Consider the following 22930-nt stretch of genomic DNA (forward strand, 5'->3'; position numbering starts at 1 on the left):
TATATTCTAGATTTTAAGCTACTCAGATATGATTTGAAAATATTTCTTTCCATTCTGTAGTTTCAATTTATCTATTTTTCTTTTGTTTCTTGTGCTTTTTACGTCATTATTAGACTCCATTGCCAAATCCAAGGTAATGAAGATTTATCCCTATATTTCCTTCAAAAATTGTATGGTTTTACGTCTTTATATTTAGAATACATAGTTCATTAATTCTACCACTGATCTCATCAGAAGTCTTTAAGGTTTTTTTGTTTTTTGTGATTCTGGGGATCGAACTCAGGACCTTGCAATTGTGAGGCAGGCACGGTGCCACTGAGCTAAATCTCCAGCCCAGAAGTCTTTTAAGTATTAAGAAGCTGTCCAGTTTATAATAGGGGATACAAGTTTTTCAGAATCCAAATTTTTATTTGGAATGTCATCTTTTATCATTAGCAACAAATGTTGTTGATTGTATTCTTTGAAGTAACAGGTTTACGTCATTGCTTTTAAATAAAATATCTGCCAAATATTCATGTCAGAATAGGCACAATGTCCATCAAATACAAAAGATATTTTAGGGGAAAAAGTTTATTTCATAACTCAGGCAATTGTATGTATCCTCTTCCTGGTGGTAACCATAATTCTTATATCAGAAGTGTTTTTTGTGTTTCTCCCATATTATCACACAATATTAAAAACACGTTGATGAGTGGAGATTTAACAAAAATAATAATTTTGTTTTGTTTGAGACAGGATCCGGCTGTGTAATTCAGGCTGGCCTTGAACTCACTAAGCAGTTTAGGCTGGCCTCAAAGTCTTCTGCCTCAGCTTCTTGAGTGCTGGGATTACAGATGTGCACCACCATGCCCCCCCTTGAAAATAATAATTTTTGCTGTTTCATCAAGGAGTATTGTTAAGTGAAACTAGCTTTTTTTCCCCTGCTAATGTATGGGCAATGACCTGACAAAGTATAGGCAATGACCCTGACTCATATAGATTACTGTAACTGCTCTTATTCATGCTAAGTAAAAATCCAGCAGTTTTACCCATTGCTACTTTTACAAATACAGTGAAAAAGATACATAACATCTCAATATTATATGAAAAGTCTTAATATCAGAGACTACTGAGAGGAATCCATGGACCATACTCTTAGAACTGCTTGTAGAGAGCCTGGTAATACTGTAGTTGTATGTTTGGATGCAAAACAAGTCAAAAGTGAGGCAGACTTAATCTTGCAGTTTTTGTACTGAATGTAAGTGAAATTTCCTCTGTGGTCTTTTACATTAAAAAATTATATTATGCCGGGCGTGGTTGCACATCCCTGTAATCCCAGTACTTGGGAGGCTGAGACAGGAGGATTGCTGTGAGTTCGAGGGCAGCCTGGGCTACATAGTGAGTTTACAGCCAGCCTGAACTAGAAAGGGAGACCCTGCCTCAAAAAACCAAAACAACAACCAAAAAATTGTATTAATGTGCCGTAGTGTAGAATTCTATAGTAATTGAAGTATACAAGTAAAAAAGAAAAGATATCTATATCTTAACTCATACATTGGATGGCTATGGTTTCTTTACTAGTAAACATACAGAAACCATCAAGACTAGAGCAGCATGACCTGTCACCATATGTTGGGTGACACATGTGGAGTGGGCTGGGCAAGGAACTGGTTCCTACCTGACCTTATTTCCACACGTTAGGTTAGTGTTAGGATTGGAATCCTGGGAAGCCCTGTAAAAGTCTGATAGTGTATTCTCTTTTTTTCTATTTTAAAAGCTCTCCAGCAATTATAAAATGTAAACCAGTCTGTCACTTGAGGTGTTTTTTTAAAGATGACGAGAAAGCCTTGAATTGGAAAAAACTGTATTTACAATCTTTTACCTGCTTGTTGGCTCCTGTTATAAAGAAAAGTATTTTAAATTTTCAGGAAGGAAATTTAAATATTTCATCTTTTCTTTGTCTCAGAATTTGACCCTCCAGCTCCTTTTGTCACTCGGTTTTTGAACACAAGAGCAATGAAGGAAACTTTTAAGAGTTACATGGAACTGCTTGTTAGTATTGCCCTGGACCCTGACACAATGCAAGCCTTAGAGAAGAGCAATGGTATGGTGTGCTAAGTAGGACTTTCTAGATTTTTAAAAAAATTCTGTCTGTTGTGTTTTTACATACAATTGCTGTGATATATACCTATAATTTTTTAGTTATAATATCTTAATTCTAGAAAATGGCCATATCTTTTTAAGCATTGTCAGAATAGTAGAACAACTTTAAAATGAAGATATTTTTATTGCTCCCTGCTCATGGGGAAATTATGTAAGTATTCGTTTGTTTCTTTTAATTCTACAGTCTGTATCATCCTCATTAGTATTTTACTAAATGTATTACATAGAAAATCCGTATGTTAATATATCCTGTTCTCTCATAATTGGAAAGATGGACCAGATAATAGTGGTACAAAAATTAAAATAGTATATTTGTATCTTCAGTTAAAGATAAAATTGCAGAGAAAATATTTTCTTCTTCTTTTTTTTTTTTTTTTGGTGGCAGTATTGGAGATTGAACCCATGACCTTCATGGAGCTACATTCCCAGCCCATTTTGTTGTTGTTATTGTTGTTGTTTGTTTTTGTTTTTCTGGTACCAAGGATCAAACTCAGAACCTTGTGCTTGCCAGGCAGGTGCAGTGCCCCTGGGCCCCTCCAGCCTGCTTTTAAATTTGACACAGGGTCTCTTACTGATTCTCTGTGTTGCCCAGGCTAGGCTTAAACTGGCAATCTCCTGCCTCAGCCTCCCAGAGTGCTAGAATTACAGGCGTGTGCCACCCCTACCAGCTGAGAAATTATTTTCTAATTAATTAGTATTAAAACAGTATAGGGGGCTGTGGGTGTGTCTCAGTGGTAGAATACTTGTCTAGCATGTGTAAGGCTGTTAAGACCGTGGGTTTGATCTCCAGCACAGGGGTGGAGGTGGTAGGGTGATGAGTGTGAGGTTGAAAAAAATAAAAGCTATGTGTGCATTGGATTATACCAATTAATACTTTCCCCTTTTTTACTGTCAAATATTTTCTTTCCAAATTCTTTGCATCATAAAATGCACATCTCTTTCTACTAGTCACTTCTGGTTGTATTCTGAAAGAATTTTTTAATTAGTTATCAATGTTTTCTGATTTTTCTTTATTTTGTATAAGGGGGAAAGAAATTTAAAAGGTTATTCTTAAAAATTATTCACAAATGTTTAAACATGGTTTTGTGAGGGGCTGAGGTGTGATCAGTGGCAGGGCACATGTCTGTCATGCACAGGCCCTGGGGTTCATCCCTAGGACCACATAGAGACAAAACAAACTTGTGTTTATGAAATGTAAATGAAGCATTTGAACAGACCTAATCACTACTAGAAAGATAAAATTAGGGCCGGGGATTTAGCTCAGTGGTTACGGCGCCTGCCTTGCAAGCGCAAGGTCCCGAGTTCGATCTCTGGTACCAAAAAAAAGAAAAAGAAAGAAAATTAAACTATCAGGTATGTGACAGCAACCAAAGAAACTGTTCCTCAGTAAGGACTTTTTCTTCATTTAAGGAGGTGTTCATTCCCAGGTTACTATGCTCGTATTTGTTCAAAATGTGTAAAACTTTATTTAGCTGTGAATTTTATAACATCGATTGAGAATTGTTTGTATATTTTCAAGAAAGTCGTATATTATTATGCTGATAAATGAAGAAATAGTTTAATAACCTATAGCATTTAATTCAGTTAACTTACATTCTGAAAGTTCTTTCTGCAAGGTTAAAAGTTTAGAGAAGCAAAAAAGAAAGCCCAGACTTTCAAGTAGGAGTCTGTCATACTTTTACTCTCTTCTTTTCTAAAATAAGAGACATGTATTTTTGCAGTCAAATGCTCTACCCCTGAGCTACACCCCCTGACATGTATTTTTGACATTGAATTTTGCATTGTTTTGAAGTTCTGAGGAATGAACCCAGGGCCGTGCACCGGCTAGACAAGTACTCTGCCACTTAGCTCTATCCCAAGCTGGGAATGTCACTAGCATGCTCGATGCTCTGGGTTGAATTCCCAGCACTGCAAAAAAAAAACAAACAAAAAAGTATCTGTTGGGCATCTTTGATGTCTTATAAAATGTTATAGTTAGAGCAGTTTATATTTCATGATAGTGTTACTGTTGAGATGATGAGATTTGGAGAAATTAGACACATTGCTGCCCTCCATTGGCTCTAGTTCAGTTAAAATCTACTTCAAGGGCTCATTTGCCTTGCATCCAAGAGGGCCTGGGTTCAATCACAAATACTATCAAGGGCCGGGGATTTAGCTCAGTGGTTCCGGCGCCTGCCTCGCAAGTGCAAGGTCCTGATCCCGGTTACCAAAAAAAAAAAACCACACACACAAGTACATACTACTAAAATAAGACAAAAACAAATTCTAATTCATTGATTCTAGTTAAAACCCAGGACATTTGCAGATCCATCCTATTATCATATTAAGCTGCCTCTTTTTTGTACTCTCTATTATAAGCCTATTTTCAAGTTAGCCTGTTTTTTTTTGGCAGGCAGAATTTTACATTAGCCAATTAACTTAATGTCTTTCAACATTAAAATGTTTTGAGAAAAACTGGAATTTTGAGCAGTATTTGTTATTTATTGTTTTAAAATAAATTATATTTCAGATGAGCTACTTTTACCTCATATGAAAAAAATAGATGGAATGCTAAATGATAATCGAAAAAGACTTCTTTTGAATCTTCATTTGGATCAGCCATTCAAGGTATTTCCTTCAGATGATTTATCAGCAAAACTCAGTGGAGGGGAAAAAAAACTCAGTGGTGATCACAGTTCTAAATGTGATAAGAAAAAAAAATTATTAAAAAAATTTATGAAAGTCTAGTCATTCTCACTTGCACAAAATTTTTCACAAATAAAAATTTGTTTTTCATCCATTATGAGTCTGTTTAGCTTACCTTTTTAATGTTAATCATTTGCTATTCAAATTCATTTCTGAAGCATTTTTTTTTTCTGATATTCTATAAAATTTTGTCTAAATGATTTCCTAAAGTACCTCCTTTCAACTACTATATTCATGTCTCTCTTTTGTTTTCTTTTTTTTTTTTTTTTAAAGACGGGATCTTGGTAGGTATTTTGGGCTGGCCTTGAACTCACAGTAGCCCAGGCTGGCCTCAAACTTGTGGCAATCTTCCTGCCTCAACCTAAATCATGTTTTTCTTTTGAATCATTGTAAAAATTTTTGTATTTTTTCAATAATTAAAATTAGCCTTTCATAGTAGTTATCAAAATTCCCTTTATGTGTCTTTCATTTACCCAGTACCCAAGGAAAAGCTAATTTTTATATAATGGAAATTATATAATAGAAATTACTGTATTTTAACAATAAAATTTGGTTTTGGTGTTATCAGAAATACAGGACAAAAACCTAATCTAAACTCATAATTTATCATAGAAGCTACTTAGTTAAAAAAATTACAAATTTTCTTACTCAAAGTGTATAATATCACATCTAAAATAATTTCTATGTCTGCCTTGAGAAACTTTTTATTGGTGGTGACAATATTATGCATTTGTTTGCAGGCTTTCTCACATTTCTGTTTTGTAAACTGCACATGGAAGTGACTATTGACTTCATTTTAACTAGGTGAAAATTGAGGTTCTAGAATTGAGTTTCAAGTTAAATGATAATAAATGACACTAGTAGTCTTGTATTCTTCACTACTGTACACTTGCAGAGCTGGTAAGAAATCCTGTACCAAAGAATTTAGTCTCCTGGCTCCTAGTCCAGTGTTTTCTACTTAATGTCTACCTTTAAATGAAATATTCTTTTAGGAAGTACAGTATTGTTTAGAGAAAAGGGATTTTTTTTTGGTACTGGGGATCGAACTCCGGACCTTGTGCTTGCAAGGCAGGCGGCAGCACCACTGAGCTAAATCCCCAGCCCGACAAGGGAATTTTTTAGATATGTATTTTCTAAAAATTCACTAAATATTAAAAATTCCCAGTTTTGATGGGCTTTAGCTCAGTGGCCAAGCCCTGAGTTCAACCCCCAGCACAACACCAGAAAGTGTACCAGTTTTGTTTGATCATTTTAGAAATGTCAATCCTGTTATCTAATGATTTATATTAAACCCAAAGCCACTGGTTAAAATTTAATACTTGATATTTTTTCTCTGTTTTTTGAAGCAAAAACACTTATTGGTACATTTTAGATATATATAATAATAACATTCATCATAGGGAATTTGCACCTGTACATGACATAACCTGCCTCTGTGCCCCCCTGCCCCCACCCCATCAGTAGATGTTTAAAGCTTGTGCAGTAGTTTATGGTGAACAACTGAAAAATTAATGTTCCTGTTTTCACAGAAAAAGTAAGATTTCAAATTTTGTGGAGTAATTACTTTTAATGAATTTCACCTAACAATTTGCATGTCAAAGCCAAATTATACAGTATTAAAAGTTTAAATGATTTGAAGTAAAAAAAATTACAAATAATGAAGAAAGATATTCTGTTTCTTAGAAATAATTAATACTGTTTCCTCAGATGATCATGGTGATTTTAGGAGTAAATCCTGAAGCCTTTTGCAGTTACTGATACTCTGTCTCCCTCAGAAATACACATACTTCTGGTTTTTTTGTTTGTTATTTGGTACCAGGGATCGAACTCAGGTTCTTGCGCTTGCAAGACAGGCAGCAAAACCACTGAGCTAAATTCCCAGCCCTACCCATACTTCATATCATCTTTGGCATCTTGTGTTCCCTATGAAGATTTAAATTTTCTCCTTTCATCTCCACTGACCTAGGGCCATTGGTTTCCAAACTTAGAATTCATTTTTAGTCTTTAAACTCTATTTGTTGTAATTATTAATTCTAGGTCCAAAATTATTCAAGCATGGTATATTGCAAAAGCAGAACACTAAAGTATATGATAAAAGAAATAATTTGAGAAAAGAACAAAGCTAGAAATTGATGATAGCCCACTCTGGAAAGAAATTCCAAAAGTTTTACTGTATGAAAAATGATACCTAGTTCCCTATTTCACTTATACCTAAGAAAAATTCAGGTTAGCTGCTTTAAAAGTGCACTTTTCTTGCAAGCACAAGGTCCCGAGTTCAATTCCTGGTACCACCACCCCCAAATGCACTGTTTAGAGGGCTACAATATTATTACTTGGAAACTGAGTTTGTAAAAACTGGCATTTGAGCTTATCAAATGAGGACTGTATTCTGAATCATAAATATATGGGCATACTTTAACCATTTTAGTGTCAAAATAATAAATGATGCTGGTAACTCAATCAAATTTTATCAAATTGTAATCAAACTACTTAGATTAAGCTACAAATATCATTCAGTTATTTTTTTGTAGCTTTTCATGTCAGAATGACTTAACAAGTAAGTAAGGGCATAAATATCCCAACAGCTTTGTTAAATTGGTTCTGCCACATAATTACAGTACTGCCAGTGGTAGCTACTGTGTCTTTCTGGTCAGAAATGTCATCAAGCTCTGTTTTAGGATCTTATCACACAAGTGCTATTTGGATGGTCAAAAGAAGCAAGAGAAGTGATGAAATTGAAGCCTTAGAATGTTTTTTCTTGGCCTCTGTCCTCATCTTCAAGATAAAATGACTTTTTTATAGTAGGACTTGGCTGGGTATTAACAATGGTTTCAATAGTAGAAAGTTGAAGAAACATACATATCTCCCTCTCTGCCCCGCCTTGAAGCCAGGGAGGCCTATTAAGAATTGTCACCCTTCTTCAGGAGTCCCTACAGTCTAGTGCTGTTGCTTAAAAAAGCAAGCAACACAGATTCAAGGACAGATAAATAGATTCCACAGCTGATGAGAGGTGCAAAGAATTTGTGACCAGGTCTCACCTCTACTCATGTATGGGTATGTATGTGTATATGTATAAATTTACTATGTCCCATCAGTAACCACCCACATATAGTGTATGCATGTGTGTATATGTAAATTTTGAATAGATGAAAGCAATTTAGTTTTCTTCTGATCAGTTATTATACTTCATTGTTTTAAAGAATGCTTTGGAAAGTTTTCCTGAACTAACAATAATTACTCGAGACTCTAAAGCAAAAAGTGGAGGATCTGCTATTTCTAAAATCAAAATGAATGGCAAAGCTTATAATAAGAAAACTCTGAGGACTTCTAAAACAACTACTAAATCTGCACAAGTAAGTATATAGTGATTAATGAAAGGGTATCTTTTCTAGTTGTTAATACTAAAACATAAAAATGAGCAGATACTTTACTGTTTGTTGTTAAGTTTGAAATCTGTTGGGGTAGGAACAAGCAGCTCTGACCTGAGGGCAGGGACTCAGTGTTGTTGTTTTCCTCCAGTGCTTAACACAATATCTAGAATATGATAAGTGCTCACAGATTTTTTTTAAGTAGCCTAATAAAGAATCATCCCGTCTTTGTGTTTATATACTTATATATGGTTTTAAATTTATTTTTAATTGACATATATATATCATGTATTACATGTTTTGAATTATGTATACATTGTGAAATGGTTGACTTGTGCTACTTAATAAGCATTACCTGTTTAGTGGCACACCCTCCATAGAGTCATTACCATTGGACTATCTTCAATCATTTTCAAACATAGTATATATTGTTACAACCTTTTCAGAAAACAGTTTGGTAACATAACAATTCCACATCAAAATGTATTCTGTAAAAACACATCACAAATGCTTTAAAAATGTATACTTTCAGCCACTGCATAATTGTGTATAATAGCAATGCAGTAATATGCCACCAATGTGAGGTTAAAGAGTCACAAAGACAATGTAATGCTACTTAATTTTGGGGGGATAAGCTAATGATCAGACTCAGTACTTCATGTGTGCTAAGCAAGTGCTCTACCAATGAACTACATCCCTAGCCTACTGTTTACTTTTTAAAACGAAGAGATGGGACTGGAGGTGTAGCTCAGTAGAGTTCTTACCTAGTGTGTCTGAGGCTCTACATTGATCCTCAACACCACAAAAAAGAAAGAGACAGATTCATTTATTTCAAAAAATAAAATTTGGAGAGGGTGCTTTGTGCCAAATGCAGGTCTAAGGTTTTGTTTTGGTTTTTTTTGGTGCTGGGGATTGAACTCAGGTCTGTGCGCTTGTGAAACAGGCAGGGGAACCACTGAGCTAAATCCTCTGCCCAGGTCTAAGTAGTACGGGATACAACCCTGAAAAAAATCCCTGTTCTCGCATAATTTATATCTGGGGGGTTGAGAAGGAACTGGTGTATATATGTAAAAGTATGTAGATAAGAAATAAGTTGGGGAAATAAAGTTGTGGAAATAGCCATATATATGAAATACCTGAGGGAGAAGCAGGAAAGAATATGTAACTTGCTGTTTGGCTTTTTTTTTTTTTGGTAGTAGTATTGGAGATTGAATCTAGGGCCTTCACAATGAGCTACATCCCCAGTCCTTTGTTAAGTTTTTTATTTTGAGATAGGGTCTCACAAAGTTGCCCAGACTGGGCTCAAACTCAAGATCTTCCTGTCTCAACTTCCCAGACTGCTGGGATTACAGGCATGTACAACCATACCCAGCTAGCCTTATTTATTTCTCAAGCAAAAGAGTATAGATAGCCTTTATAAGTCATATTATTTTTTCATTTAAAATTTTCTATAATGTTAAATTTTTTTCTAATAGTGCATATTTACATTTAGGAAAAATAATGAAGATTTTAAAATACAATCTGAACTCATTATGAATAAGTCTCTTTGCATGTTAAAACAACCTGATACCTAGCTATGCCAGTCATTTTCAGGATTGCCATGAGACTTTTTTGGAGGGGTTTTGGTTGTTTGCCATGAGACTTTTTTGTTTTTGTTTTCTTACCAGGGATCGAACTCAAGACCTTGCACTTGGGAGGCAGGTGCACCGCCACTAAGCTAAATCCCCGGCCCTGCCATGAGACTTTTGATTTAGTATTTTCCCGAAAGTATTCTAAGTTCCATGAACTTTTTTCCTTTTATAGGAGTTTGCTGTTGATCCAGAGAAAATACAGCTGTATTCTTTGTACCATTCACTCCATCATTATAAATATCATGTTTACCTGATATGTAAAGATGAGGTAATTTTCTCATTTATTTAAAAAAGAAATGTATGTTTTGTGGACGTTAAGGAAAGTATGATTGGTGAATGTTTTTAACGGAATTGTAAAATATGTGTGTATACATATATGTGTGTGTATATTATATATATGGGGGTTTTTCGGTTGGTTGGTTTTATTTTGTCCTATGTTCTACTGTAAGTTAATGACTAAATTTATTGTTTTGTGTTTCTGTGCTGTATTTTGTGCTCAGATTCTTCAGTGCCTTACTGTCTCTTGAGTTATAAATGATAATGTTTTTAAACTGCCAGTGTTTGCTTTACATTGCCATAGTACATGGTGCTTTATGGCATTTTATTCTCTTATAACATAGAATGATCCTGCTTTAATTCAGTTCAGTTACTGCTGTGATACCTTGCTGTCTTCCTTATCACTGAATAGCCTCATCCTGCTTACTTACAGAGAATTGGGGTTTTGTGCCTTGGGATGAAGAAACAGAAGTTAAAATTTAATTATAATTTTAGGTATCATAAATTTCAAGTTTGTCAGTAATTACATATGACAACAGTACTACCTTGTAGGTGGGATATAAGGATTAATTTCCTCAAAATAAATGACAGTATTAGCATATTTAACCAGCTTTGTCAGTTTTTTAATTATAAAAGGTTAAGATAGTTCAAGGCTAAATGTGATGTGTTGCATAGTAGTCTGATTTGAAAAGGTGTCTTAAAATCTAATCACTATCAAAGGAACAAGCAGAGAGGGTGGTGCAAAATATGTTGACTATTTTTACAGTGTTCTGAAAACAGAATTAACCCTAATATTTGTCATTTGGCTTTTAACACAATTGGAAGGAATTGAGAAAGTTTGAAATACTTTTTCCAGTCTTCATGTCTGCCACTATGGAGACAATGATAGTAGCATTAGACCTCATCCAAATTTATCTGAAATAATCATTCTGCGTGAGTGGGGTTAAAAAAAATCAGTATGTATAGGTGAATTGATAAATCCATTCAAGATGTAGAAAGGATTGGGAAGGGCTTAAGTATAGAGTGATAAATGTAAGCTAATGTGACAATTTTTTTATTTTAGATTTCTTCTGTGCAGAAAAAAAATGAAGACTTAGGACAAGAGGAAATTGTTCAACTTTGTATGAAAAATGTAAAATGGGTGGAAGACCTATTCGAAAAATTTGGAGAACTTCTAAATCATGTACAGCAGAAATGTTCCTAACATTTTCCCACAAATCCCATCTTTTTATAGCACTAATGAGATTGCAAGGGGTGGTCACAGATAATCCAGTGTCAAGCAGTGGTCTCCTGCAGATAGGCTTTTCCATTGTGGAACTTTTACCAGGACCTTTGCATAAGGATAGAGGTGCTGCCAAGGAAGTCAGTCCTTAGAAATGGACCTTCATCCCATGACATTTTTATCCTAATGAATGATTTTTCTATTTTGTAAACCATTGGGTAACTGAGTTTTATTTTCAGAAATGTTTTTTGGCAAATGATGACGGATGCACTAAATATAATTTTTCTTTATTGCTAGAGAAATAACACCTAAATAACTTGATTGTCAGACCCTGGCTAAATACCAGAATGAAAGAGAGGTGGCAGAAAGCATACGTTTGTATTCCAGTCTAGCCACAAAACAGAAACTATTGTACATTATGTAAACAGATCTGGTGTGCTGTGACATCTTGTATGAGAATATCATCAACTTTAAATATAAAATTCAGAAACTGCATTCTGCTTTATGGACTCCTTTGGACATGTTCAGGAAACTGGATGTGGAATTGGTGCAATTCTGTGCTTTTTGTGTCAAATTATATTGTGATAAAAGAAATGGTGACATACTATTTTCCCTATCTCAAAGAAAAGTATTTTCATTTATTCTGTTTTTTCTTTGGAAATTTTTCAATTGTACATTTTATTTTACTAATAGTTGTATTTTTCACAAGGAGAATGTTGTGGTTATAATTATGTTCTCTGTATCTGTACTACACTTTATTGTTTTCAGTAAAACCTATTTAGTTATATGTCAGACTTCTAATGTGAATTCTATCTTGAGGTAACCATTATCTTTTCGTTCATACAAATTTGCTCCAGTGTTAATCCAGAATGTACATTCAGTGCTAGAATTAGTTTAGCTTTATAAATGGGCCTGTGTTAGACACTGCAGCAATTTCTTAATTCATAAATTTACTGAACTAGCACTTCATTAATGTATTCGTTGAAGCAAAACTCTAAGTACATGATACATTTCTGAAGAATAAAGTTAATAATCAGACGATATGCAGTGTTACACACAGCTTCCCTAACTCGTAGAACTGGAAGTGGTAGAGTTCTCCTTTTGGTGCCTTTTCAACCTTTATACATAGTATTGTAGCTTTCTTAAGTTTGATAGTGCAGTTCAAATAGTTTAGCAAAGACAGTGAATGTATTAGGTTCGACATGACCTCATGTTTTATTTGTGTTTGCCAACAGGATGCCTTATTTGTTTGTGAAAAAGATTTACTAATTCATTCTAAACTATCCCGTTTTTTAGATTCTAAAGAAGTTAATCATCATACTTTTGTTTATTTTACCACCATTTAGTGCCTTAAATCCTATCAAGAAAGCAGTGTTACTGCTCAATGCCCAAATAAGATATGCTTATTTACGTGGATATTTCTATTGTCTTCGTTTTGAGTTAACCAGCCAAGTTCTTATACTTAAAACTTCACCAAGCTGGCAAAGAATTAAAGGTAACGTGTTACTTGATTGAGAATAAAACGTAGCATTGGGTAAAACTGAGGATTTGAGTTAAGCTCACATATTTATTTCTAATGGTCATCTTATTAAAAGCAATAATCCTTAATACTGTACTTGCCATTAGACAAGGTACTCAATAATGGAAGTTTTACTAAAGGGTTAAATGTTCCATTTCTAAAAGTTTTTTAAAACTTATTTTGAAAACAAAAGTAACCTATTAGATTTATTTCTGCCTAACTCATGAGAGATGCAGAGAATATCAGCAGTAGGAGAATCATACTCGCAAGTAGAGAAGAGTAGGAAGCAGCCATATATTATTTGATAATATTGACTCTGGACAGAATTGGTTTCTTTCATTTCCAAAGTACAGAGTAGGGAACTACATCTCCTAAGTAATGTTGCGAGCATACATTTTTACATTATCCCCCTAGCTTACTTTCCTGAATCATTGATCATTTAAATATTTGTGAAAGCCATCTTGCATGTAGGTAACATCTTAATATAGATCTGTGAAATTATAGCCACATTTTCTTCAAGAATAATCCTGATGGAAAACATCTTGTATCTTCAATCTCATTTCCCAAAGGAAATAATCTGTTTCCTTCTGAACTACAATTGCTCTCAAGCTGTTTACAGTTGTGTTCATGTTAGTAACACAAATGTTTTTATAATATGGGAGGTCAAGTCCTTCAATGCACCTGCAAGATACCCTGTTGTTTAGATGTATCATCATCTCTCATGTGTTCCATAGAGCACAGGAAAACCAGCAACCTCGGGCCTTAGAAAAAAGTGGGGCTGTATTATGACAACCATACATGAATCTTCTCTTTGTATGAAGTTAAATAAATACCTAGCTGGTTAGCATTTCCATTTATTGACAGGGGGGCTGAAATGTATAATGTAGAAGTAACTTTAGGTTGTAGATAGAGTTAAAGAGGTAAAGCACATGTTGCCACAACCCAGGAAAATATTTTAAAGATTGGGTTTTCTTAACCTATAGAGATCTGGAAATAATTTAATGTAAAAAGTAATTTTGTGTTGGTGCTTATTATTAGTTCAAATGAGTGGTTGGAGAATGGGGGCTCCTTGTCATTTTCATGATAACCCAATTTCCACTTATTTGATCCTCTAATGAAATCATAAATATATGATGATTTATGAATTATCACAGTAAGTTAAACTAGAAACTGCCCATTTTCTGTTATATTATCAAATAGGAAACATTGATAACATGGGAAAAAATCATATTTTAAAATGGTTTAGAAAATTTTAGATTACTTATAATCTAAATTTCTTTAAATTTCAAAAAAAAATAGATGAACTCATGCATTAGTACTATTTTTCAAAGCTTCACATTTTTAAACTGTAATTTTCTTCTAAATATACATACTGTATCTATTTTCTTTAAAGCAGCCATATTCTGGCCTATGGCTCTGAAGATATACCTGTAAAACCTATACAGCAGCAGGGTTATTGGAGCATCTTCCCCAAAAGTTGCTTCAGATGTGTAAGCTGCTATTTTATTGTATTTGTAGAATACAATTTTTGTTTTAAACTGTATTTCCATCTGTTTCACAAAAATGCTTTTCAAATAGAGTGAAATATCCCAGAATAACTGCATCTGTGTCGGTTACCCTTGACACACAACTGCACAAATGAACATGTACACTATTGGTTGGTTGTGCATTAACTTGCATGCATAACTTTTGGCATCTGTGTTCACAAATGCATGTATTTACAAATCACCTTTATTTATAAGTGACAGTAATTGAAATTAAGGATACAAAGAAACCTGCATTTGTAGTCCAGAGTTTTCAATCGGTCCATAATACAATGTATGGAAATGTGAAAGACAATTTTGTATATTTGTTTGTTACTAACTCAGATCATTAAAATGAAAACAGTTTTTTAAACAACAAAATCAGAATGTTTGGGGTTTTATTTAAGAATTAAAAGCTGAAGTGTTGTGTAGCCAAATGCATCATGTTTAGATTCTTCACAGAGCACATACCATGGTAGATTGTTATTATTAAAATGGTATAGGCCTTCGTTTTATTTTTTCAGATAATATTTTAAGTCAGTATTTGGTGAACTTTACAGCCTTTGCTGATAATGTCAGAACATATTTTATAGAGTCTGTGCTTTTTTAAAATAATTTAACAGTCTACAGTAATATCACCCTGAATGTGCCCAGTCTCATCTAAAAATAATTTAACAGCAAAGATTTGATTCCAGAGTTCAAAATCACTATGAATTCAGATTTTTACATCTCCTTTTTTCAAAAATAGAAAAGCCTTCATAGAAACTCTCAACACAGGATGAGACTGGATTTAATCCATCATTGCATAGTAAAATAAGAAACTGACATACAAGCGCATGGTCTATTTGGATAAACTTACATTAAGGTTGCATCTGTATTTCTGTGGTTACCAGACAGCTGTCAAGAGATGTGAACAATAGTCTCCAGTGCATAAATTGAGAGAAAAATCAAAATAGGAGATTCTAATAATAAATCAGTTTTGCTCTTGAGCCCTAGAGGAAATCTAATATCATGACAAGGATTGGCCTAGGCAGCTATTTCTATTTTGTTCCGTGAACAGATGTAGAACTACTCAGAATAAATTTCTAAAAACCCAGAAATGTACTTCTATATGAATGTTCTAGTTTTTAAATGTTGGTTTTAAAACAGTACAGCACTCTTCCACCAAAACATCTGGAGGCCAAACAGCCCACCTGCCTATTTGCATGCATGCTTTTTTTTTTTTTTTGATAACTGCAGATGGAACCCACGTCCATCACCCTGAGCTACATCCCCAGTGACCTGGCCCTGCCCTTTTTGGTTTTTGGTGGGAGTTTTTTTTGGCACTGGGGATTGAACTCAGGACCTTGCATTTGTGAGGCAGACGGAGGCACCAATGAGGTTAATCCCCGGCCCCTGCATCCCTGCCCGTTTTGAAACAGCGTCTTTCTAAGGATGAGCTCATTTTTTTGATCCTCTTGCCTCAACTTCCAAAAGTGCAATCTCTTTTATGGTATCCATCTAGTACCTATGATATTTCAAACATGAACAAATCAGGATTAAAATACTCAGTAGCTACTTTCCCTGACTACTACAAATCCTTAGAAACTAAGTCATTACGTTTTAAGTGTTAAGTAGCATTTCACTACTCATAAATTCAATTCACTGATAAAATTACAAATCAGAACCATCTTTTACCTAATATTTAGGGTAGTGTGGTGAACCTTTTAGAGCTGTCAATATTAAAACAGCCTGCTACAGCACACGTGCCATACATTCGCCACCACTGATCTAGGGTATATTATAGTTGAAGCTCTAGAATAAGTTGGGTCTATGTCCTCGATTATGTATTACATGCTGTGACATTCTTTTTCTTTTATTCACTCTTAAAAAAGACATTTCTGGCCAGCAGGACAATTACTGAGGCAGAATTTACATCTTTAGTCTACAGGTCTAGAGAAAAAAATGAAGTCCCTAAATACCTGACTAATCGGAACTTCAATCAGTATACATAATTGGGTTCTTCCTGGTTATTACAAATGGAGAAAAACCAATATTTCTGCAAAGTAAAGGGAAAAACAAAATATTTTTTTCCCTCCTTTAAAATTAAAATAGTTATCAGGCCAGGGATTTAACTCAGTGGTGCCGCCACCTGCCTCACAAGCTCAAGGTCCTGAGTTCGATCCCCAGTACCCCCCCCAAAAAAAAGAAAAATTAAAATAGTTATTATAGGACAACCACAGTCAAATTTGCTTTTCACTTTTATAGCAAATTACCATCAAGGCCCTGACCTAGGAGTCAAAAACAAAAACTCAAAATTTTAAACTATGAAGCAAGCTAAATCATGTATAGTTCTTGATTTAAAAATTAATACTGGATGGGCTGGGCTTTAGCTTAGTGGTTCCGGTGCCTGCCTTGCAAGCGCAAGGTCCCAAGTTCAATCCCTAGTACCAAAAAAACCCCACAAAAAACCCTAAAAAAAGGTGCGGCAAATCCAGATCTGAAAAAAAGGTCAGCATATCTAGTATCCACCACTTGTTTTCCACTTAAAATAGCAAGTTCTCCCAGGGGCACTCCTCGAAGTGGTTCTGACCAGAGGTGTGAACTTCTGTCAGGCTGCTCTGTCCTGACCATGCGCTCTTGGAAGCGCTGTGAAAGGCACAGAGACCCACAGCAGAAGAAATCCCCAGCCACACCAAGTCCTCTTGTTCATACAGTCTTGCTCTCCTCTGTCAAGATTTTTAAGGGGCCAGGGATTTAGCTCAGTGGTTCCACCGCCTGCCTCGAAAGTGTAAGGACCTGAGTTCGATCCCAGGTACCAAAAAAAAAAAAGATTTTAAGATAAAACTCTTCAAACCCTGTTTTTTTTTTTTTTAAAAAAAAAAAAACAACAAAACCTATGAAGAAATACAAAATTCCAGCCGAGCACAGTGGTGCAGCCTGTATCACAGCACCTGGAAGGCTGAGGAAGGAGGATTGAAAGTTTGAGGCCCAGCTGGACAATTTTGAGAGACCATGTCTTAAGGGGCTGTACTCCCTTATGGGAGTTGTAGCTCTGCAAAGACCCCGAGTACAAAAATTCAGTTGAGGTTACTGTCAGTGTATTTGCTAACTTAACTAGTTTTGGTTGTAAAAACACTTCATTTCTTATTTTACAGAGAAAAATCTGTCAAAAAATATTGTTTGTTTTGTTTTGTTTTGCAATACTGGGGACTGAACCCAGGGAATGCTGAGCTATATCCTCAGCCTGACTGATTGATTGATTGATTGAGACAGGGACTAGCTATCATGTCCAGGCTGGCCTCAGATTTGCAACCCTCCTGTTTCAACCACCAGAGAAGCTGGAATTAGAGGTGTGCCACCATGCCGGGCCAGCTCTTCATTTCATTCCTTCTAGTAGTATTTTTTTTTAGTGTTCTTTTTCTTTTTTTTTTAATCTCGGAGAACCTTTCTAAACTCAATTATTTAACCTGATCCTACTCCAGGGAAATGAAAGATGATACTTCTATCTTTTGTTTCCCAAATAGAAATATTTTATTATTAGCAAAATAATAAAGCTACTCATGCTTGTTTTAAAAAGAAAATCAACAGTGTGGAAAAGTATAAACAAAAGGATATAAACTACTGAGTCTTTTTTTTTTTTTTTGGTACCAGGGATCAAACTCGGGTCCTTGCACTTGGGTAGCAGGTGGCAAAACCACTGACCTAAATCCCCAGCCCTACTGAGTCTTAATATTGGCTTAAAACATACTTTTAGTTCTCAATTCAGTATGAGTTATAAGACTTGATATTATGGATTGCCCCTTTCCTATGGTACAGCTTTAAGTAAATTTCTAGTTTTCAAAATTTAAAAAAGCATATTTTAAGATAAAATCAGAATGACCTGGGTTATTGATCATTTAGTTCTTCAGCTAGGATGAATAATTTAGAGCTGACTGGTTTCACATTAAAGGAAGATAGCATTACCTATTGGTCTATCATTAAACCTTATCTATTTGGTGATGTGAATCAAGAGTCAAGAAATTGCTTTACAAAAATAACTTGTGTTTTCCGGGCATGTAGCTCAGCAGCACAGCACCTGCCTGGGAAGCTCAAGGCCCTGAGTTTGATTCCCAGTATAAAAAAATAACATGTTTTACACACAAGTTACCTATGATGCTTCATCCATTGTTTTTACCCAAAATAAATACAGGTTTTACTCTAATTAACTCCTTATTTAATATAAGGCAACAATAAAAATCATTCTTTCCTGTGTCCTTCCTCCTCTCCACAACTTCTCCGAGGCTTTTTATTGCTTTTAACCCCACTGTTTCTCAGTTCCCAAAGGCCTTTATTAAATGGTTCCTCCTTATTCTTCCTGCCCATCCTGCCCCCTGGTGGCCCAGTCTTAAGGATCCTCTTTTAATTCCTTGGATATATGCTTTTTCCTTTGCCTCTAGTTCCTCATGTTTCTGTTGAAGTCTTCTTTCTTGCCTCTTTATTCTTCACATCTCACTTTAGCATCACTTCTATTGACTCAGATTAGGTTTTAATCCTCTAGACCAGATTATGTGCCTTGGACTCCTCCCATGTGGCGTTCACCATGCTTTGCTGTGGGTGCTTGATTGGCGGTCACTCTCCTGCTGGTTTCTGTCATCTCCGTGTGTTTCACTCATCATACTCCCTGCATCCTGTGCGCTATCTGGAACATGGTATATCCTCTTTAAATGTCTTATGGATAAGTGGATATATGAAAGAAAAGTTCCAGGGACTTATTTTTTTTTTCTTTTTCTTTTTGGTACCGGGGATTGAACTCGGGTCCTTGCACTTGCGCAGCAGGCGGCAGAAACCACTGAGCTAAATCCCCAGCCCTGCCTTTCTATTTTTAAAGAAAACATCTCTCTTAGAGTACCTATCCTTTCTCATATCACCCTCTTATTTCTCACTGGGTGTACTTTCCAATCACCATGATTCATTCTCTTATTCAGTATTAGATTTCCATTTAATCCATGGAAGTAAATGGGCTACCATGAGAGAGCAAGTGCATTTGAGCAGTAAAGAAAGAGAATTCAAAACACAGCAGCCTAACACAAAGAACTTGGCTTTACAATGAACTTTTAAAATTAGCTGTGTTTACATTGACTCTTTATCAACAACTTAAAAACTTTATGAGGTAATCAGTAGGTCTTTTCAATGTTACTTTTCCATTGAGTTTATTACATTATTTGACTTACGTAGAAGTCAGAAAGTTTGGCTTTTCACAGCTGTAAATAATATAAATACATTGACATTATCACAGGAGTTTGCACCTAATTCACTCTCAGCTTTCCCCCGTTGCTGGTACAAAACACCTGAGACTTGCCATTTAAAGAGGCACAGTTTAGCCAATCATGATGGCTCATGCCTGTAATTTCAGCATTCTGGGAGGCTGAGGCTAGTGTAACTTAGTAAGACCCTGTCTCAAAATAAAGGGCTGGGGATGTAGCTCAATGGGAAGGCCCTGGGCTCAACTCCCAGTACTGAGAGGAGGAGGAGGAAGAGGAAGAATAAAAGGAGGAGAGGTTTAATTTGGTTCACAGTTTCAGTCCATGGCGTGACAAAGGGATGTGGTGAGACAAAGTACTCATTTCATGGTGGCAAGGAAGCAGACAAGGGGAACAGCACCATAGAAGAAGGGGCCATGACCACATCTAGTGCCCAAGGTAATGCCTCCATGACCACCCAGAAGTGTGCTTTATTAAGCCCCAGGCAGCTCTCAAGCCAGTTAATATGACAATCCAGTTTAACTGTCACATGTCCCAAAGCACCATTCAAAAGTACTGCAAGAATCTGGGTATGACAGTGCACATTTGTACTCCCTGGTACTTGGGAAGCTGAAGTGGAAGACTATGTGAGCTCAGCAGTTTGAGAGCAGCCTGGGCACACACTGAGACTCTATCTCAAAACAAAACAAAAATTAGGGTGTAGTGGCACACATCTGTAATTCTGGCACTCGCATGACTGATGCAAGAGGATTGCCTGGAGTTTGAGACCAGCCCTGGGCTAGTGAGGTCAAGACCAGCCTGAACTATGTAGTGAAACTCCGTCTCAAAAAATAAATGCAGGACTGGGGATTTACCTAAGTGGTACTGTGCCTGCCTGGCAAGCACACGGTCCTGAGTTCGATCTCCGGTACTGAAAAAAAAAAAAGCATAAGTAAATAAAAATAAATTGCAATGCAAAAACTTAATTTTTAAGTATGTCCATTCTGCTCATAAACAAAAATTCTGCCTTCCAAAGGAGAAATACATTAAGTTACCACTATGATCACATTAGCTGAGTCTTACCATATTAATTGCTCATGCTGCTATAACAAAATAGGACAGACTAGGTGGTTGAAACAAATTTGTTTTCTCACTGCTAGAGGCTGAAATTCTCAGGTCAAGGCTGGCAGACAGAGACTATTTCTGGTAAGGACCTTGGCTTGCAAACAGCAGCCTTCTCTCTATCCTCAGATGACAGAGCAAGCTTCTAGAGACCCTCAGCATATGACCTTATTTATAAATAAGAGTGTTTGCAGATGTAATGAAGTTAAGAATCTTGAGAAAAAATCACCATGGATTTTCCAGGTTGGGCCTAACTGTAATGATAAGTGCCTTTGTGAAAGATGAAAGACAAAGACAGATGAGAAGGTGAAGATGCAGGAGGAAAAGAGATGCAGGCAGATTGAAGTTATGCAGCCACCAGAAGGTGAGACAGGTCAGATTGTCCTCTAGGCCCTTTGGAAAGTTTTTTGTTGTTGTTGTTGTTCTTTTGGTACCGGGGATTGAACTCAGGACCTTGCCCTTTCCAGGCAGGTGGTGGAACCACTGAGCTAAAACCCCAGCCCTCTCTAAGCCCTTTGAAAGGAGAAGGCCCTTGATTTTGGACACCTCGTCTCTGGAATTGTGAGGAAAGCAATTTCTATTGAAGTCTGTGGTAAGGTGCTGGGCAGCCCTAATAAACTAATATCCTATGTACATACTAATGAAAGCTAAACTCAATAGGTTATATTACAGTAGTCCCTGCTTTTCCAAGGGGGTAGAGTACATACCATGACCCCCAGTGGATGTCTGAAACTGTGGACAGGACCAAATCCTACATACACATTATAATGGTACTTTGGACCATTATTAAGTAAAGTTACCTGAACACAAGTACTGCAGTACCATAGCACTTGGTCTGATAACCCAGATAGTTACCAGGTGACTAATGGGCTAATGCCACATACACCATATGGATACACTGAATAAAGGGATGATTCACATCCAGGGCAGCACAGAATGGGAATTTGACAGATTTCATCACGCTACTCAAAACTACAATTTAAAATTCAGGATTTTTTTCTTTTTTCTTTTTTCTTTTTAAGACCGGGTCTTACTATGTCATCCAGGCTGGCTTTGAACTCACTATATAGCTATCCCAGGATAACTGTGAACTTGAAAACTCTTGCCTTAGCCTCCCAAATGCTGTATTATGGTCATGCACCACCCCACCCAGCTGAAATTTTCTGTTTAGTTTTTTTAGACTGTGATTGGCAGCAGACAATTGAAATCTTTGGAAAGCGAAACTGCATATAAGGTAGGACTACTGCACTATCAAAGTAGCTTACAGAGCAAAGACTACTGCCAGGATTAAAATCATTTCACAATGATAGCAGGGTTGGTTTGTTAAGAGAAGATAACCCTAATGATTTTGCACCATGTAGAGCTCAAAGATATATGAAACAAAAACTGAAATAACAGGAAATGTAACAGTTAAGCTTGTCGGCTTGATTAGCTAGGGACTGCCTATGGGATTAATAAAGCACACTTCAGAGTGTGTCTGTGTGGGGCATGGAGGTGTGACTTTGAAGTCCATATCTGGCCTCTGGACCCTGGCCTGCACTGCTTCTCAGCCACCATGAACTAAGTAGCTTTGTTCCTCTCCTCCTTCCCCACTCCCTCCATCTCTCTTTTTTATTTTTTTGGTACTGGGGATCGAACTCGGGTCCTTGTGCTTGTGAGGCAGGCGCCAGAACCACTGAGCTAAATCCCCGGGCCCTCCCTCCATCTCTTGGTCCCCTTCCTGTTTGCAAAAGAGCTCATTGTTTCTTAATGCCTATCTCTTATTTTGTTTTTAACTTATACTTTGGGCTTCTCATCTAAGAAAAGTTATGTGATATTTAACCTTGCATGCCTGATTTATTTCACTTAACATTATGATCTCAAGGTGCATATATCCCTGCCCCTCAAAAAAAGCTGGGGATATAACTCAATGCAAAAGTCCTGAGCTCAATCCCCATTACCACAAAAAAATTTTTTTTTGAGAAAAAAGACCTTACATACTACAACTTTTGAGATGTGAAACCTCTGCTTAGAGAAATTTATAGCGTTAAATGCTTATATGGAAAGGTCTCAAAATCATTACTCTAACCTACTTTAGGATATGTATTTGAAAAAGAAGACCAAGCTAAACTTAAAAACAAGCGAAAAGAAGGAAATAAGGAATAGTGTAGAAATCAATGAAATAGAGAACAAAAAATGGAGAAAAGCAAACCAAAAACTGGTTCTTTGAAATGATGAACAAAATTGACAAACCTTTTGCTA

At 36.0% G+C, this 22930-nt stretch overlaps 1 protein-coding gene and 1 long non-coding RNA gene across 10 annotated transcripts in view; one reads left to right on the plus strand and one right to left on the minus strand.

Annotated features, from left to right (window-relative positions):
- Positions 1 to 14747, plus strand: part of Qser1 (glutamine and serine rich 1) — an 84755-nt gene extending 70008 nt beyond the window's left edge. For all 4 annotated transcript variants that reach the window (XM_013074806.3, XM_013074807.3, XM_087205536.1 and 1 more), the window contains exons 9-13: positions 1946 to 2083; positions 4652 to 4749; positions 8028 to 8180; positions 9999 to 10094; positions 11166 to 14747. In XM_013074806.3, the coding sequence (XP_012930260.2) occupies positions 1946 to 2083; positions 4652 to 4749; positions 8028 to 8180; positions 9999 to 10094; positions 11166 to 11306 (626 nt within the window). In that variant the 3' untranslated portion in view covers positions 11307 to 14747. The remainder of the gene's footprint in view (positions 1 to 1945; positions 2084 to 4651; positions 4750 to 8027; positions 8181 to 9998; positions 10095 to 11165) is intronic.
- Positions 1 to 22930, minus strand: part of LOC147829539 (uncharacterized) — a 75283-nt gene that overhangs the window by 34887 nt on the left and 17466 nt on the right. For 2 of the 6 annotated variants that reach the window (XR_015448966.1, XR_015448968.1), the window contains one exon: positions 20443 to 20498. The exons of 3 other annotated variants lie outside the window; for them this stretch is intronic. This is a non-coding gene — a long non-coding RNA (uncharacterized LOC147829539). Of the gene's footprint in view, positions 1 to 4666; positions 4820 to 20442; positions 20499 to 22930 lie in introns of all 6 variants that reach the window. One more of the 6 variants, XR_015448967.1, reaches the window with a different exon arrangement.

Source organism: Heterocephalus glaber, unplaced genomic scaffold (genome assembly GCF_053883595.1).
Source record: "Heterocephalus glaber isolate CG9 unplaced genomic scaffold, H.glaber_assembly_v1.0 deba00000594, whole genome shotgun sequence".
Lineage (NCBI taxonomy): Eukaryota > Metazoa > Chordata > Mammalia > Rodentia > Bathyergidae > Heterocephalus > Heterocephalus glaber.